General features: G+C 47.0%; 1 protein-coding gene across 3 annotated transcripts in view; it reads right to left on the reverse strand.

Annotated features, from left to right (window-relative positions):
* The window catches only part of HKDC1 (hexokinase domain containing 1), a 47,442-nt gene that overhangs the window by 26,163 nt on the left and 4,729 nt on the right, over positions 1 to 16,550 (reverse strand). For 2 of the 3 annotated variants that reach the window (XM_058543293.1, XM_058543292.1), the window contains exons 2-7: positions 15,241 to 15,403; positions 9,537 to 9,685; positions 9,317 to 9,436; positions 5,139 to 5,234; positions 3,911 to 4,010; positions 1,583 to 1,766 (exon numbers count right to left, since the gene is read on the reverse strand). In XM_058543293.1, coding sequence (XP_058399276.1) covers positions 1,583 to 1,766; positions 3,911 to 4,010; positions 5,139 to 5,234; positions 9,317 to 9,436; positions 9,537 to 9,685; positions 15,241 to 15,403 — 812 coding nt within the window. Of the gene's footprint in view, positions 1 to 1,582; positions 1,767 to 3,910; positions 4,011 to 5,138; positions 5,235 to 9,316; positions 9,437 to 9,536; positions 9,686 to 15,240; positions 15,404 to 16,550 lie in introns of those variants that run through there. The other variant, XM_058543294.1, reaches the window with a different exon arrangement.

Here is a 16,550-nt window from a genome sequence, read left to right on the forward strand (position 1 = left end):
CACGCCGCTTGTGTGACATTCCTGCGAAAATGCATCACCTGACTCTAATCACGAGGAAACATCAGACAAATCCAAATCGAGGGACAGTCTATAAAATAAATGGCTTGTATGCTTCAAGCTTGTATGTATCATGAAAAAAAAGAGACACTACAGAAGTTTTCCAGATTAAAGGAGGCTAAAGAGACATGGCAGCAAAATGCAATGTGTGATCCTGTATTGGAGCCTCGACCAGGACAATCTTTTCTCTTTTTTTAATAAAGAACATTAGTGGGGCAGCTGGTGAATTTTGAATAAGGTCTGTAAATTAGATATCAGAACTGATAAAGTGGGGCCGGCCCCCTGGCTTAGCGGTTAAGTGTGCGCTCTGCTACTGGCAGCCCGGGTTCAGATCCCGGGCGCGCACCGACGCACCGCTCGGCAAGCCATGCTGAGGCCATGTCCCACATACAGCAACTAGAAGGATGTGCAACCATGACATACAACTATCTACTGGGTCTTTGGGGAAGAAAAAAAGGAGGAGGATTGGCAATAGATGTTAGCTCAGAGCCAGTCTTCCTCAGCAAAAAGAGGAGGATTAGCATGGATGTTAGCTCAGGGCTGATCTCCCTCACCAAAAAAAAAAAAAAAAGAACTGATAAAGTGTTAATTTCCTAATTTTGATAATTACACTTTGGTTATATTAGAGAATACACTTGTTTTAAGATAATACACTCTGAGTATTTAGGAGTAGAGGGATATCATGTTTGCAGCTTCGTCTCAAATGGTTCAGAAAAATAATTTTATACAGACATGTGTATTTATGTATGTGTGTATTTTATGTGTGTCTATATACAGAGACACACAAACACACAGAGAATGTTACTATTTAGGGAATCTGAGTGAAGGGGAATTTTGTACTATTTTCACAACTTTTCTGTAAATGTAAAATTATTTTAAAATTTTTAAAAATGTTTTTTCATTCAACAAACACTTAAAGAGCTGCAATAATGTTTAAGACACTATGTGTAGAAAGGAAAGAAACATCACACGTGCAGCCTGCCTTCAGAGAGCTCAGCGTCCAGAGCTGAGGCAGACCCTCAGGAGTCACACTGCAGGTGAGCATAGGATGAAAGCTGAGACAGGCTCCACAACTCCTGAGGCTGGGAAGGAATCACACCAGGCGCCGTGTGATTAGCCCCTGAGAAAGCAGGGTGGCAGGGGAGCATTGGAAACACAAATGGGGAATTTGGCTGAGTCCTGCTTCCTCCGGCTGCACTGGTTTGTCCTATGGCCACTTGTCCAAATGTGCCAAGAGGGCAGGACCCGAGTCATCTGGTTCACAGCTGTATCTCCCCTGCCTCACACATATGTACTCCAGAAATATGGATTAAATTAGAATTCAGGTGGTGACACAGGGGAAATCGCTCAATTTCCTTGGCTTCACTTTCTTCATCTGTCCAATGAAACTAAATAGAAGCCTTGCCTCATAAACGCACTGTGATGGATAATGAGTCACAACTGAAAAACCTCCCAGGTGAAAGCGCATTGAGTGATTGGGTACTTACTGGTGCCGATGCCCAGATCACAGCACGAGGGTACTCACAGTTGCTTCCCGGGGTTGAGAGAGCCGAGGTCCAACTCCCGGTCAAACTCGGTTCGGATGTCTTCCAGGGCCCCGTCGTCCCCAAAGGCCCCCCACTCGGTGTTGATGCACATCCTCCCCTCGTCACCTTCCACCAGGTCAATGTTGCTCATGTCCTCCATGTAACACGCGTTGGTGCCAGTGCCTGAACAAGGGATCAGAGAGAATGTGCAAAGATGGAAGGGCTCCCAGCTGGGCAAAGACAGAGAGAACTCTTAACCGCCTGAGAGTCTTCTGAATGTACCACAAAGTGCTTTTGATCCACTCCCGGGGCTGGTTCTCGCCAAGGGAAGCAGCTTTGGCAAGCGAGGGAGTTCATGAGGATAAAGCTGACATGTCAAGTCTACACTTCTCAGGCTGTTAATGGTTTGCTGTTATGAATGGAGTCAATTGTAAAGAAGTCCCTGATGAATATGTATGAAAGCTGACAGAGCACATTTACAAAGAGGAGGATGAGTTGACCTAAGCTTATAAATATCCAAAGAAAAATCACCAATCCACAGCAATTTTTTAATCCTTTCCCTAAGCTACTTAGCCTCTTCTCTATTTGATACTAAAAATATTCTTTACTCATGGCCTGCCACAAATTGTTCCCAGCATAAGCTACTTCCGTATCTTGAACAGTGATTAGCTATCACATAAGAAAGCAACATTCCAATATTCAAACACAAAATCACTCCAAGGAAATGCCTCAAACACTTCAGTATTGGAGAGTGGCTGCAAATGGGCACAATCCATTTGGGACCTAATGGGATGATGGAAATGTGCTAAAATTAGATTGTGGTGATGGTTACAAAACTCTGTAAATTTACTAAAAATCATTGATTTGTACACCTAAAATGAGAGAATTTTTATGCCTCAATAAAGCTGTTTTTAAAAAAATTTTTAAAGCATCTTCCCCTGGCTGATACTCTGGTCTGAAGATTTTAAAGGCCAACAAGAGAAATAAGAAATGTAGAGAAGCAGAATGTAATACAATATTTGGAAAAGCTTTTCTCAGAAAAGTGTGGACACTGTTTAAGCATGGCACCCAATCTGCGGGTTACCCGACAGAGTCACCAAGACAGACACAGTGGACAGTAGCTGGATGCCATGACTGGCAAGCGCCCATCCCATTCTGAGGTGTGGGGCTCCGGAAACAGGAAGGCAGACCAAGCCCCTCAGGCGTAGAGATCCTGCCCTTCAGGAAAGTCAGGCTGAGGAGAGTGGGGTTGGAAATGAAGAAAAAGCAATTCAGAAAACTTTCTCCAATCGTGGTAAAGGAATGGGGTGGCAGAAGGGATATTCAAGAACTGCCTATAAATCCAATCCATTTGGTTTCATTGTCCCCCAAACTGCCTTCTCACGGATCCCTCTGGCAGAGTGCATCCCAGCTCAGGTGTTGACCATCCTCTGAACAGCTCTGCTGCACTGCAACCTCCCTGGTCCAGGCCACCAGAACATCTCGCCTGCACAGTGCAATGGCCTCTTGGCTGGTTAGCTTGTTTCCACTCTTGTCCCCAATAGTCCCGTTTCCACACAGCAGCCAAAACGAGGTTTTGAAAAATGCATATCCTATTTATCCACCCCACACCCAAAGTCCTCCAGTGCCTTCCTGTATCCCTTGGGGTAAAAGCCGATGACCTTACAGTGGGTCCCGTCCTACGCAATCTGCCCAGTCCCGTCCACTCTCTCTGGCCCGAATACCTACTGCTCTCAGCCTTCACTCACTTGAACTCAGCCACCATTCAGCTTCTTACAGTTGCTCAAGCACCAGAGACTCATCCCATCTCAGACGCCACAGGTTTCCTCTCTCCTTTGCCAGGGACTCACTCCCTCTCGACCTCCACTTTGCTCTCTTATCCTCACCACTAAGGTCCCTGCTCAGATGTCACCCCTCAAAGAGGCCTGCCCTGACCACCCCACAGTCTCACTCTCAGTCACATCACCCTGCTTTATTTCCTTGGTCACACTAACCACCACCTGAAATTATCTTATTTGTTTAGACCTTTTCGCCTCTCACCCTCCTCCCCACTGAAGGCCCCATGAGTACACGAACCTTTGAGTATTAATTCATCACCGAGAACACGATGCAGAGCACAGGCCTGGCACACAGCAGACACTCAGTAAACACTTGTTGAATGAATGAATGAATGAACATGTGTATTAATTTTCCATCTCCCTGTGTTGCTTCTCCTAAATAGAAAAGTGCCAATACTCTTCCCACAGAATTTACTTAGAGTTTGCTGAAACTAAGCCCCAAACCAGCCCCTTTCCCCCACCCCCAAAATACAAGTCAAATTGAGTTACCAATGATGACACCAACTTCGCAGTAGGGATCATCGTAGGCGCACGTCATCATAGTCCCCACGGTGTCATTGACCAAGGCCAGGATGTCCACATGGATGTCCTGATGGAACACAAGGCCCAGAGGGCATCAGTGGGGGGGAGGGGGCGTTATCCCTTTATCTTTCCCCACAAAGGAAGCAAAAGTAGTGAAAGTGACTGGTTGAGACAATCACGAGATCCTGCCTGCTGGGCCTGCCTGGAAGAGACAAGGCCTTTGTCAAGGGTCAGGGGTCCAGGGGAGAGAAAGAGCAGCTGGGAGTTGAGGGAAACCCATGCTCCTGCCTTATGGGTGAAGTCCTCTCTGCAATGAAAACATGAGGGACAGACCAGGACTCCAGCCCTTGTCTGAGGGACGCTGAGGAAAGCATGTTTATCCTGGGAGCAATGGCGTTTCTAGGAGAAAACACCAAAGTCCTTGCCCTGGGGACCTCTTTTTTTGGCCATTCTGGTGGGCCTTTGGGGACATATTAACCAGCCTCAGCCAAGTCCTCTCCATGGGCAGCACCGTGGGTTCCCACCGGGGTTTCCCGTTCTGCTGAGTCGACTTGGGTTATTGCACCACAGTTCCCCAAGGCTTGGGGGAGCATTTTAAAGTAAAATGAAAACAATAGGAGAAAAACACAGGACACAAAAGAATACAATCAGATCTTTAAAGAGAAAAAAAGACTGGAAGGGTATCCATCAAAATATTCCTCTTGCCGTCAGGGTAACAAGTGATTTGGGTTTATTTGTGTACTTTTCAGCTCAGCAAGGAGCATGTCTTGCTTTTGCAATTATTTAAACTATTGTAAAATTTATTCAAAAAATAGAGATATTCAATGACTAGAGGGTGGAAAGTGGAATAGGGAGCTGACTACAAAGAAAGTGATGGTTTAAGCCTCAGAGGGGAGAGGAGGGGTTGGAGAAGCACACACAGCATGGGGTCTAACCAAGACCCCCTGAGGCGGCTGTGGCAGCTAGAGCGGTCCCTGGGAGGTGAGGGCCGCCTTTCCACAGAGATGGGAACAATCTCCACATGCAAGGGCCACCAGAGGGTTTATTCAAATTTGCCACATCTTACTACAGTGAGACCTTCCCTAAGATCAGTTCCTTCTCTGGTTCTTTTTCCAGGCAGGCTCAGTATGAGACCTCCCTCAAGAAAAAGGGGCCAGCACTGGGAGAGCTCCCCATGCTGAGGTGAATTCCTCACCTTGTGTTTTTTTATAGCTTTGGTCAGACAGCTCACTACATCTGTGTCCTGAACTCCCCGCGCCTTAAACTTCTTCGTCCATGAAAGCAGGACACCCTGGGGGAAGATTCCAGATCCAGTTAAAACGAAGAAGGCACTCAGTCTGAAAATGAACTGCGGAAATTTCATGCTTAAAGTACATCTTCCATGGCCTTCTCTTCTTTAAGCTGAATCACCCTAATTCTTTCAACATTTCTTCAGAGGCCTTTTCTAATAATTTAGACATCTTTATTACCCTCATCTGAGCAGTTTGAAACTTTATACACAGTGGCAGAAAGAACAATTGCTGAAGAAGCAGAACACCTGGAGTCACAAGGAGTTGGACAAGTCATTTAACCTCTCTGAGCCTCAGTTTACTCATCTGTAAAATGGAAATATCACTTCCTTGCCTCTGTCACAGGAATGCTCTGATGGAAATACCCGGCATGTGGTAGATACATAACATATGTGCAGAATGCATGGTTTGCCAGGTCTACAGAACAGAACTAACATGGTTTTACCTTGTAGGACTCCCTTGGGAACTTAATTTCAACTTAGAAAAATGCTTCTCAATTTGCATTATCAATTATTTGCTTAAAATTGATGTTTCCCAAGAGTTTCATGTCTAAAATAGCGAATAATCACAGAATTTTTCAGACTGGAAGAGAACTTGGCGATCAAGAGACTTGCCCAAGGCCACATAGTCAAGAGTGGCTGAGCTCAAACTCACAACTCCCTGACCACATCTTCCTCAATCCCTCAGTTTATGGATAAAGAAGCTGAGATTTAGAGAGGAGGGAACTGCTCTAGGTCCCACAGTGAGGGAAGGAGAGTCCACTGGACCAGGGGTCTCTGACTCCCCACTAGCGACCAGGTTTTTTTCCCCTGCACCACAGCGCCATCTAGTGGCAGCTCTCCCTAACTTCTGCCTTCATAGGCTGCTGTAACATCCCTGCCTCACCTGATAAGAGCAGTGAGAGATGATAGGGCAGCGTCCCCCACAAAAAGGGTGCTAGGAACAAGGTGGGACCTGACGCGGGGAGAGTGCATGGGGGAGTGGGGAATAAATTCTTGTGCTATAGTGTTGAGTGAAAAAACAGCAGCACACAGAACTATATTTTTAAAAACTATATATGCAGCATAATACCAGTATTTAGTATAGATATGATTGGAAGGAAAACCCAACAATTCTAGTATGAGTATCTCTGAAGATTGGGATGAGAGGTGATTTCTATTTTCTTCTTTAAACTTTTCAATTCCTACCTTATTCTCTCTCTCTCTTTTTCCACCTTAAAGAAGTATTACCATTTTATCAGCAGAAACCCACACAAAGAAATTTCTCTTTGGCTAAAACTTTTTTGTTCCCTCATTTAAAAAACTAAAGCAACAACAAAGTGACCTCTTCCTTTAATATCCATTTAAGAGAATTAAATCTTCGGGCTGGCTCCGTGGCTTGGTGGTTAAGTGCGTGCGCTCTGATGCTGGCGGCCCGGGTTCGGATCCCGGGCGCGCCCCGAGCCACCACTTCTCCGTCCAACCCGAGGCCGAGCCCCACGTACAGCAACTAGAAGGATGTGAACCTATGACATGCAACTATCTACTGGGGCTTTGGGGGGAAAAAAATGGATAAATAAAATCTTTAAAAAAAAAAAAAAGAGAATTAAATCTTATCTTTTTCAACCATTTTTTAGTTCCACAAAGAGGCCCCCTTAGCCACCACACCTCCCCATGAAGGCTTCTCCTTCCCACCTCCTTCTGCACTTATATGGCTAATCAGACCCCACCTTCTCTCAGAGTCCTTATTTTAGTGTCACAAAATCTATACCCGCAGCAGAACCGTGGTCACATAGCCATGGCCACACTCAGTTACTATTACTAATGCATTCTCTTGTGGCTGAAGCTTTTCTATTTAACTCTAGACTACACTAAAAGGCAGTTTGGAAGGAAATTTTATAAAATACAAGTAATTCAACTAGACTTTGATGAGAAAAAGCATTTCTCCCTTCCTCGATAAATCAAGTACCCTTCCCTACTGTAAATGTTACCTGAAAATCCTTATTGGGATACAACACAAAATGGGTCAAAATGCTTTTAGGCACCCGCTGGTATTTTAAACAAGGTTAAACACCTGCGTCTTTCTGGAAAGGCAGTGTGGTTGGGAAGTTTGTGAGTTTGGGCTGAGCCACTCTTGGCTGTGTGGCCTTGGGCAAGTCTCTTAATTTCTCTGAGCTGCAGTTTTTCTCAAATATAAAATGAAAATAATCATATCTACCTCACATGATTGTTTTGGTATTTTAATGAGATAATACACATGAAGAGTTCAGCATAGTGCAAGATACAGTGTCAAAATCTGAAGTACTGTGCTATTATTATCATTATTATCATTATTATAGAAAGATGCTGGTGGGTATTTGACTTAGATAAATGCCAAAATCCTGGAATGGACAAACCATACATTCACTCCCCCAGTTCTCAAAAAAATATGCAAGTTTGGTTCTGAAAGTTAAATTAACTCCCACAGAGCTTGAGAATTTTCTTCCTTCTCGCTGTGGTCTCTGTTCCTTGACAGAGCTCGAAGAAGAGGTGTTTGTTTGGTGAACCCAATCTTGAGGCCTGATTCCCAGCTCATCCTCCCACTTCCTCTACGTCTCCGGGGGCCTCTACTCTTCCAGACAGCAAAGATGATGACACTTCAGAGCAAAGCGCCACCTCTTCTAACATTCCCTGAAAACTTCTTTATACTCTTTTTCTTCCAATCCTTTCTTTATAAAATAATGAAAAAGTAAATCGCAGCCCATTCCCTGTAGAGATAGATGATGGCAAATTCCCATTCAATGGAATCAAGTAAATGACTGATTGTACCTTTCAGTTATCAGACAGTTATCAAGCATCTATTAAATACAAGATATGTGCTAGAGACCCTGGAGGTGGAGAGGAAGATCAATATAAAACAGTGGCTGCCCTCCAGAAACATCTGTTGAATTGGGGGACAAGGTACAAAAGCATGAAGAGACAAGTCATGGGACAATCATCATCGTACCCCTCAGCTGCCATTGATGCACCAGGCACAGTGTTGGGCAGGTTACACATGTTTTGTCTAAGCTTCACCTCAGCCCAGCAAGTAGATATCATTATCCCTGTTTTACAGATGAGAAAACAAGGGTCTCAAGAAGTTAAGTAACTTGCCCAGGGGACACAACTTGTTCTGAGCCATGATTCAAAGCCAAGTCTATGAGACTGAAAACCCATTCCCTTTCCACTAGCCTACACCAATAAGTAGCTCAAAACAACAACATCAAACACATCTTAAGGCAGTCCATGATATCACAGTGGTCCACGAATTGACTGTGAGCTGGGCGCATGACCAGTATGTGCAGTAGATCACGGGCCACCACCCCAGACAGGCATGGCCTGGGAAGACCTGACTCTCTTGACCATAACCTGCTGGCCCCAGAAAGTTCATTGTCCTTTTATATGACATATTTATTTTCACAGATTTACATAAGATCAAGTTTGACTTCTCCCTGTTAACAAATTGAAAAAATGAGATAAATTACACACAGATGAGTTATCCGAGACCCCAGGCGGCTATTGGCACAGCTGAGACTGTACATCCCAGGTGCAGTGTCCGCTCAACAACATTGTCACTCTAATGACCCCACCTCAATCCTCCTCCTAAGGGCTCAGAGTAGAGGCAAGATTCCCTGAGCCTTCCTACTCTTTCTCCAGTCAGCTATGTCCATGGTTCTAAGTGTGGTCCCCAGACCAGCAGCATCTGCACCACCTGGAACCTGTTAGGAATGCAAATCTAAGGCCCCACTGACTGAGAAACTCCTGGGTGGGGCCCAGCAATCTGTATTTACCAAGCCCTGCAGGAATTCCAACGCCCATGAAGGTCTGAGAACCACCGAGCTAAGGATTGAGAACCACCCCGTTCCCCTAGTGATGGGAGCATATTAAGTGTAAAATCAAGGCAGCTGCAGCCACATTAACAAGTTCTCTGCCTCACATTTCCACCTCATTGTTTAAAAAAGAAAAAAACAAACAAGAAAACTCCTGTTGATCCCTCCTGTCCCCAGCCTCACTCCTGCACACGCCCATACTCTCCAGCCCCAACCCCAAGTCCTGCACAGCTTCTTCCTCCCTAGCATCAGCCTTACCTCTTCCAACTTAGTCTGTCTGCAGGGAAAAGAAAAGGTTAGGCCAAGAGGCAATTTCTTATGCTTCAACCCTTTGGTGTTCATGAAATCTGCCAGACAGTCAGCTACGTATTCAAACAGCTGCAGAGAAGAAAAAGCACAGGACACTGGGCTAAGGCACGGTCACTTATAAACTTGATGCCAAGTCTCCCCCCTGCTTGTAGGGCCCCTCCCCCAGTACCTCCAAGCCGTTCCCTCGGATGATTTCATTGGGTGTTGGGTAGAACTGACTCTCCATCTGGACGTTTCGTTTCCCCTCTTCAGAGACTTGCACCTTCAAGACTCGAAACTTGGATCCTCCAAGATCCAGGGAAAGAAACTCCCCATTTTCTATTAGAAAACAAATAAAAAGTTACCATTTCTTGAAGGTCTGCTATACAGCAAGCTTTGCATTAGAAGCCGGATAGGTAATAAATGTCACTACGTTTCACAACCACCCCATGCGCTAGGTATCATTATGTCCACCTGCTGAGACTCCAGAAGTGCAGCCATTGATCTGAGCCCTCCCAGTAAGTGGCAGAGCTGGGGTGTGACCCATCTGCCTGACTCTGCAGCCTGAGCCCTGCCCGCTGGACCATGCCGTAAGGAATAAATGTGCTCATTTGGAGAAGGCGAATGTGAACCCGCTTCAGGCAGGTGGTATTAGCAACGGGCCTTGAGGGTGGAGACTGTTCTAGCACGCCACAACCAGGAAGAGACAGCTGATACTACATGCTAGGGAAAATGCGGATACGGCTCAGAGGAAAAGGCAAGGGAAATGCAGGGAAGAGAAACCAGCCCCATCAAGTCTCAGTCTCACAGGCAGAAGGAAAATGATCCAGGCGGGTGGGGACCAAATGATGAATCTTCAAGGGCCAAGGATGCTTAATATTTTGGGCCAGAGTCACTGCAAAAGGAGAAAATGGAACACAACCTAGACCAGTGCAAGATAGATGCTCTTAATAAAAAGGTGGAAATGACACATGTGTTGGGGTGAGGCAGCCCACTCTGATGACTTCTACTCAGGATCCAGCCAGAATTCCTGTCCAGGACCCCAACCAGCACCTTCAGTGTCAGCCACAGATATGGAACAGGAACTCATACTCTTAAGCCAACAAGCCTTTGTATAGAATTATCTGTGCCTAAAAAGTGGCTACATGTACCAGGCATGCTTCATGATATGTGCCCAAAGCACATCTAAGTGAAACTCCATGCCACATGGAATGGTCTTGCTTTGTATCATGTGACCCTAGACACAGCCTTGTAGATCTAAGGGGTCAGCTGGCTATTCAGATTCACTCCTTGTGAAATATGAAATAAAACATAGTGGGAAGTTGCTAGTAGGTGGTAAAAACTGAAATGGAAGCATCCCCAAAACCAGAGGTCATCTGGGTAGCCAAGGTGGCGACATGTACGTAGGCTGCAACCACAGGGAAGAAAACTCGCGAGTCCCAGTTCCCTCGAGGCCTGAATGTGCCACAGGTCCTGCCCTCGGATTCCCATGAGATCCTATGTGTCTCCCTTCTTGGTCTATGTGTCCTTGTACAACAAAACCTTCATGACCTAGCTTGACTGGGTTTCTCTGTTCCTGGCAATCCAAGAGCTGGAGGCAAGCAGGCCCTCTGACTGGCGTAGAGCAGTGCTCTTCAAACTTTAATGTGTGTGTGAATCTCCCAAGAATTTCGTTAACATGCAGATTGCCATTCACTGGAAGTGGGGCCTGAGATTTTGCATTTCTAAACAAGCTGCCAGGTGCTGCTGCTGCTGCTGCACGTTTGTGGACCACACTTAGAGAAGCAAGGGTTTAGAATCTCAACCCAGCCAGCTCTATCTTTTGTTTTTGTGAAGACATCTGGAAAGTGAGATTCTTGTCTCCCCAGATCAGTCCTGAAAGGAACCTGATGGAGCTGTTTATTATTCAGGGAGGGAATCCAGGGACCTAATCCTATGCAACTTTGACTAAGCACTCATCATGTACCAAGCAAGAGATGCTTTCACAGACGTCGTCTTATTGCATAGGAAGTAGGGTAGATCGCACAATCTATGTATGAACATTTACTGAGCACTGACTCTGTGCCAAGTAACCCGCCAGGCAGTGGGGATGGAAAGACCGTGGGCTCCCTGGGGAGCCCATAAGAAAGAGGCGAGTACATAAGCCATTTCCATACAGTAGGACAAGTACTTTGATCAATCATGGGAAGCACAGGGAGAGGCCTCTAAATCAGAGCAGGAGTCAACATGCCAAGGAGGTGATACAGAGCTGAGTGCTGAAGGATGAGAGGGAGTCAGGCAGCCAGACAGGGGAGAGCTGGGGTCCCAGGGAGGGGAAACCGGGAGCAAAGAATGAGTGCACATGGTGGGTCTATGCTTTTGAGGAAACAGGGAGGCTGTGACAGACATGAGGCTAGCAGGTAGTCTCAGGTTAAATTAGGAAAGATTGGGAAACCCACCTTAAGTAGCTTGGGCTTTATCCAGCAGGTAAGGGGGAGCCACAGAAAGATTTTAAGCAAGGAAGTGCCAAGATCTGATTAAGATTTTGGGAAACCATCTCTGGCACCAATGAGGATGGAATGGAGGGTTTTAACAAAAGAAGAGGTTCTTGTCTACAATCCAGATTGGAGGTGATATTCAAGACCTGGCGTAGCGTCTGCACAGACTCATTCCTCCCTCCAGCCACCAGCGCCGTTATCACTGTGCAATCAGCTCGCTCCACCAGTGACTCAAGATGCTATTTCATGGAAACCACGTGACACGCACCCTTCTGTGACTCTGATCCCAGAAAAAGGACTCATTGAATCCCGGGGTGAGGGAGGACCAGCCCAGAAGAAGAAGGCAACAGCAGCAGTGGGGCCATCAGGGTCTTTACAGCAATTGGGAAAATGACCTCCCAAGAGAGTGAAGTTTCCTTGACAATTTCAGTGGCTCCAGGTTGCCTAGGGCACCAGCTTTCCTTCTCCTGAGCCACGGCCAGGGCTGTGCCTCCACTTCTTCCCCACTCCCTAGTGCAGTGTCTCCCAGAGGCGCACAATGACTCGATGCGTAGATTCCTGGAGATTCAGAATCTCCAGGGGAGAAGAGCCCTGGGAAACCACATGATTAGGAATTGCCCCACGTGAGTCTTATGCTCAGGGGAGTCCAGGACCCTGTCCTAGTGCAGACCCCTGGACCCATCAGCTCACTACCTCGGGGCTCCCGGGGCTCACCCTCCAGGAGGCCTGGGAGACTGCCTGGACACAGAGGCCAAGAAGAGAGGCGGATGGGGTGGGGCCTACGGAATCACTGTCACCTTCACAATCCCATGTCAGCGCTTCCTGTCCCCCTTCCCTGCGACTAGTAGAGAAGGCACAAATGATAACACCACTTTTAAGGCACTTGGTAAGGACAGTCCCTCGCAGTTCCCTGCCTGAAAGAAGGGGAGGTAACTAAGGCTCCAACAGGTCCCCCCTCGCAGGTAGGTTCAGATGAAAGGAGGGGAAACTACAGACAGCAGGTGAACTGAGGAGGATTTCTCTGGAAACTGCATACATTTCTGCCATGAAGACCCCAAGGGAACAGGAGAGTTTTATTTGTGTGGTTTTGTTGCTTAGTAATCATAAAATCACACTACCAGCTCACAGGAGCTCCGCAGGACTTGGACGCTCTGGAGATTTTAAAGCGCTCCTTCCACATGACCTCATCTGACCCTAACGACCCTGCAACTTGGTGGGACAAACTGGCCACGGCCCTTTTACTGATGCGGACAGGAGTGCTGTGGTCCTGGGACTTACCGAGGCCACCTGGCTCCACAGGGACTCTGGGCCCAGGGACCTCACCACAACAGGATCACTGGTGAGATTTATTGTGTGATGAGAGGCTCTGAGGAGACAGTGAAGAAAGGAGGTGGTGATTCCTGGCCTAAGGAGGAGGGAGTTCTTGGTCAATTTCACTTCTAAACCTTCCTGAAGCTGCCAGGCCTGGGGAAGGCACACCCAGCCCAGCAGCCTCCACACCATCCAAGTCCGCTTTCCCTTGCTTCTGGGGAATGCACCTCTGCAGGAGGAGCCACAGCACAGGAAGCCAGGAGGACTTTGCCCTGGGTCTTCCTCCCACACACACACCCCATGACTCAGGTGCTTCCTCAGAATAGCCCTGGATGACCTGTCAAGTCCCCTCAGCACTCTCACAGAGCAGTGTCAGGAACCAGGCAAGATTTCAAGGCAGGATTGTCTCTCCCCAAAGCTTATGTTCCTGCAGGGTGGTACACTGACCACCCTATGCACCCACCCACCAGCAAGGGAACAGGCCTTTCCCATCCCAGTTTCTCAGGGGCCTCTCAAATGGCAGAGCCAAGCTACCCAGGCATTGTCCCAGAGGGGACCAGAACCTGGCTAATATAATCAAAGGCCCCTGAGAGCTCCCCAAACTTCAGTCCCTACTCCCTCAAGAGCCCAAAAGCCCCTGCTGAAGCTTGGTTGGAGCACTGAGTCCCCAACATTGGGGAAGCCTCTTGGTCCTCCATGCTATCATCTGACCAGGGAATAATAGTTACACCACAGGGTTCTTACGGGGATTGTGTGAGACAGTGAGCCCCTAGCACCCCATGACCACAGGAGGTACCTGGTAGATACCAGTTCCTTTCCCTCCTATGGCTTTGCCCAGAGGCTGAGAATAAGGGAGTTGGATGGAACCTCATAGACTCCCTCTAGAGGTCTCTAGGCTGGGGTAAGCAAAATACTTGTCCCCTAAAGATGTCTACATCCAAATGCATGATCCTGAGAATATGTTAGGTTACATGGCAGGGGAAATTAAGGATGTAGATGGAATCAAAATTGCTAATCAGTTAACCTTGAGGTTGGGAGATTATCCTGGATTATCAGAGTTGGACTAATGTAATCACAGGGTCTTTAAATGTGGAAGAAGGAGGCAGAAGGGTCAGAGTCAGAGAGAGATTTGAAGATGCTACATGGCTGGCTTGGAGATGGAAAGGGACATGAGCCAAGGAATGTGGGTGGTCTCCAGAAGCTGGAAAAGGCAAGGAAACAGATTCTCCCCTAGAGCCTCCAGAAGGAAAGCTGCCCTGCCAACACCTTGATTACAGCCCAGTGAGACCTATTCCAAACTTCTGACCTCCAGAGCTGTAAGAGAATAAATCTGTGTGGTATGAAGCTGCTAAGTTTGTGGTAACTTGTTACAGCAGAGATAAAAAATTCATACATAGGCCAATTCCCTCATTTTACAGATGGAGAAACTAAGGCTACACATTTTGCCAAAAGTCATTGAAGAATGACAGAGCTGGGCCTGGAACCCAGGTTTCTTGAATTATCATTTAATATTCTTTCCACTACATCATGCTTCCTTCCATTACTTACTATCTAGAGCCTAGAATCTAGATACCTAGGAGTAAAATGCCATTTATTATTCATTCAACAAATATTTCAGGGCCTAGTGCATCAGGCACTATCGCAGGGGCTCAGAACACTGTGGCAAAGAAGACAGACCTTGCCCTCATGGAGATTGTTCCAGTGGGGAGACTCGCATAAAGAGCAGGATGACAGGCACTCTGACAAGTGCCTAACCCAGCATGGGGATGCTTCCAAATGGAGGCGGTTATCTCTACCCTGAGATGGCACAGCTAAGTTGGTGTTTACGGGGGGAAGAACATGGGGGCGCTCCAGCAGAAGAGGGAACAGGATGTGTGAGGGCAAGGCAGGCAGAGAGAAAGCAAGGTGCATTTGTCCGTGGAACTTTGGTTCAAAACTTCTGGTGTTCAGTGCAACTGAAGCAGAGAAAGTCAGGGAGGGTGGGAGGAGGAATGTGGAAAAAAAGCTGGAGAGATAAGCTGGGGTATAGGAGCAAACCTCAGGTACCCATCAGCCAAGAAAAAAACCAGGAGGATCAGAGTCCCTGGCGGCCCCAGCCCCACTCACCCGAGCCATCTGGAATGGCCCTGACAAAGGTGGGCAGCATCTTCACTGAGGCTGTGGGGCTGGTGTCCTTCCCCAGGCCCTTCTGCATTTCAGCCTGGAACCGAGCCATGATGTCCAAAAGGGTCTCATCCGAGAGTCGCATGTGATACAGGAACCTGTCCACCTGAAACAGACACCGGGGTGACCAGGGTTGGCTGCTTGCCCTCCAGTCAAGGCTGTAAATTCCCATTCCCATTATGAAGCTACATTCCTGACTCTCAGGAAAGCTTTTTTTTTTTTTTTTTTGCTGGGAAAGATTTGCTCTGAGCTACATCTGTTGCCAACCTTCCTCCTTTTTTCCCTCCCCAAAGCACCAGTACAGTTGTATATCTTAGTTGTAAGTCCTAGTTCTTCTATGTGAGATGGCCACCACAGCACGGCTACTGACACACGACTGGTGTGGTTCCATGCCCGGGAACTAAACCTGGGCCGTCAAAGCAGAGTGCGCCAAACTTCAACTGCTAGGCCATCAGGGCTGGCTCTGGGGATAGTTTCTTGATACGGATTCCCAAAGGTTCCTTGCCTGACTCCTCATCAAGCTGGGATAAGGTGAGGAGTTGGAAGAACAGAATGAAATGGAAGGCTGAGGAGGAGGTGGGGATTTATTCCACTGAAGGTCAAACTCTGAGGAAAAAAACAATTCCTGCATTTTTTTGATGGGACAATGGAGGGACAAAAACTAAGAAGGATTCAGAGTTTCTAATTCCCAGTTCAGGGCCCTCACCATTGTTCCATTGCCTCTCCACTGGAAAACACTAGCTATAGCTTGAACCTTAAACTCCCAAACACAGAAGCTTTCTTTTGTCCAATGATGACAACATGTATCCAAACATGTTTCCCTTTGTTGATTGGCTGCTAGGAGGCTCAGGGCTAAATTTGGTTTCCAACTGCAATCTCTAAAATCTAGTCCTTGAAATTTCCATTTTGTTTTTAACTAAAGTTGTTCTAATTAAGATAAATTTTAATTTTTAAAGCCAGCTCAAATTGCTATTGGAAATAAGTGGATGTCACTCAAGCAACCAGGAAACTGGGGCAAAGAACCACTGCCCCAGTGGAGGGAAGGTATAAAAATCACTGCGGCTGTGCTCAGTCCACTTGAAGGTAACATGTCCCATCAGGGATGGCAGAAAAGCTTCCTCCCTCATGCTAATGTTAATCAATTGGTGCTGGCAGCCTGGATTCCCAGAGCCCACTGGGATGGATTATCGCTGGGGCAGGAGAAGCGACAGTGGCATAGGCGCCCGGTATTTGCCACTCCTTCTTTATATACT

The sequence above is a fragment of the Diceros bicornis genome, chromosome 6, assembly GCF_020826845.1.
Source record: "Diceros bicornis minor isolate mBicDic1 chromosome 6, mDicBic1.mat.cur, whole genome shotgun sequence".
Classification (NCBI taxonomy): domain Eukaryota; kingdom Metazoa; phylum Chordata; class Mammalia; order Perissodactyla; family Rhinocerotidae; genus Diceros; species Diceros bicornis.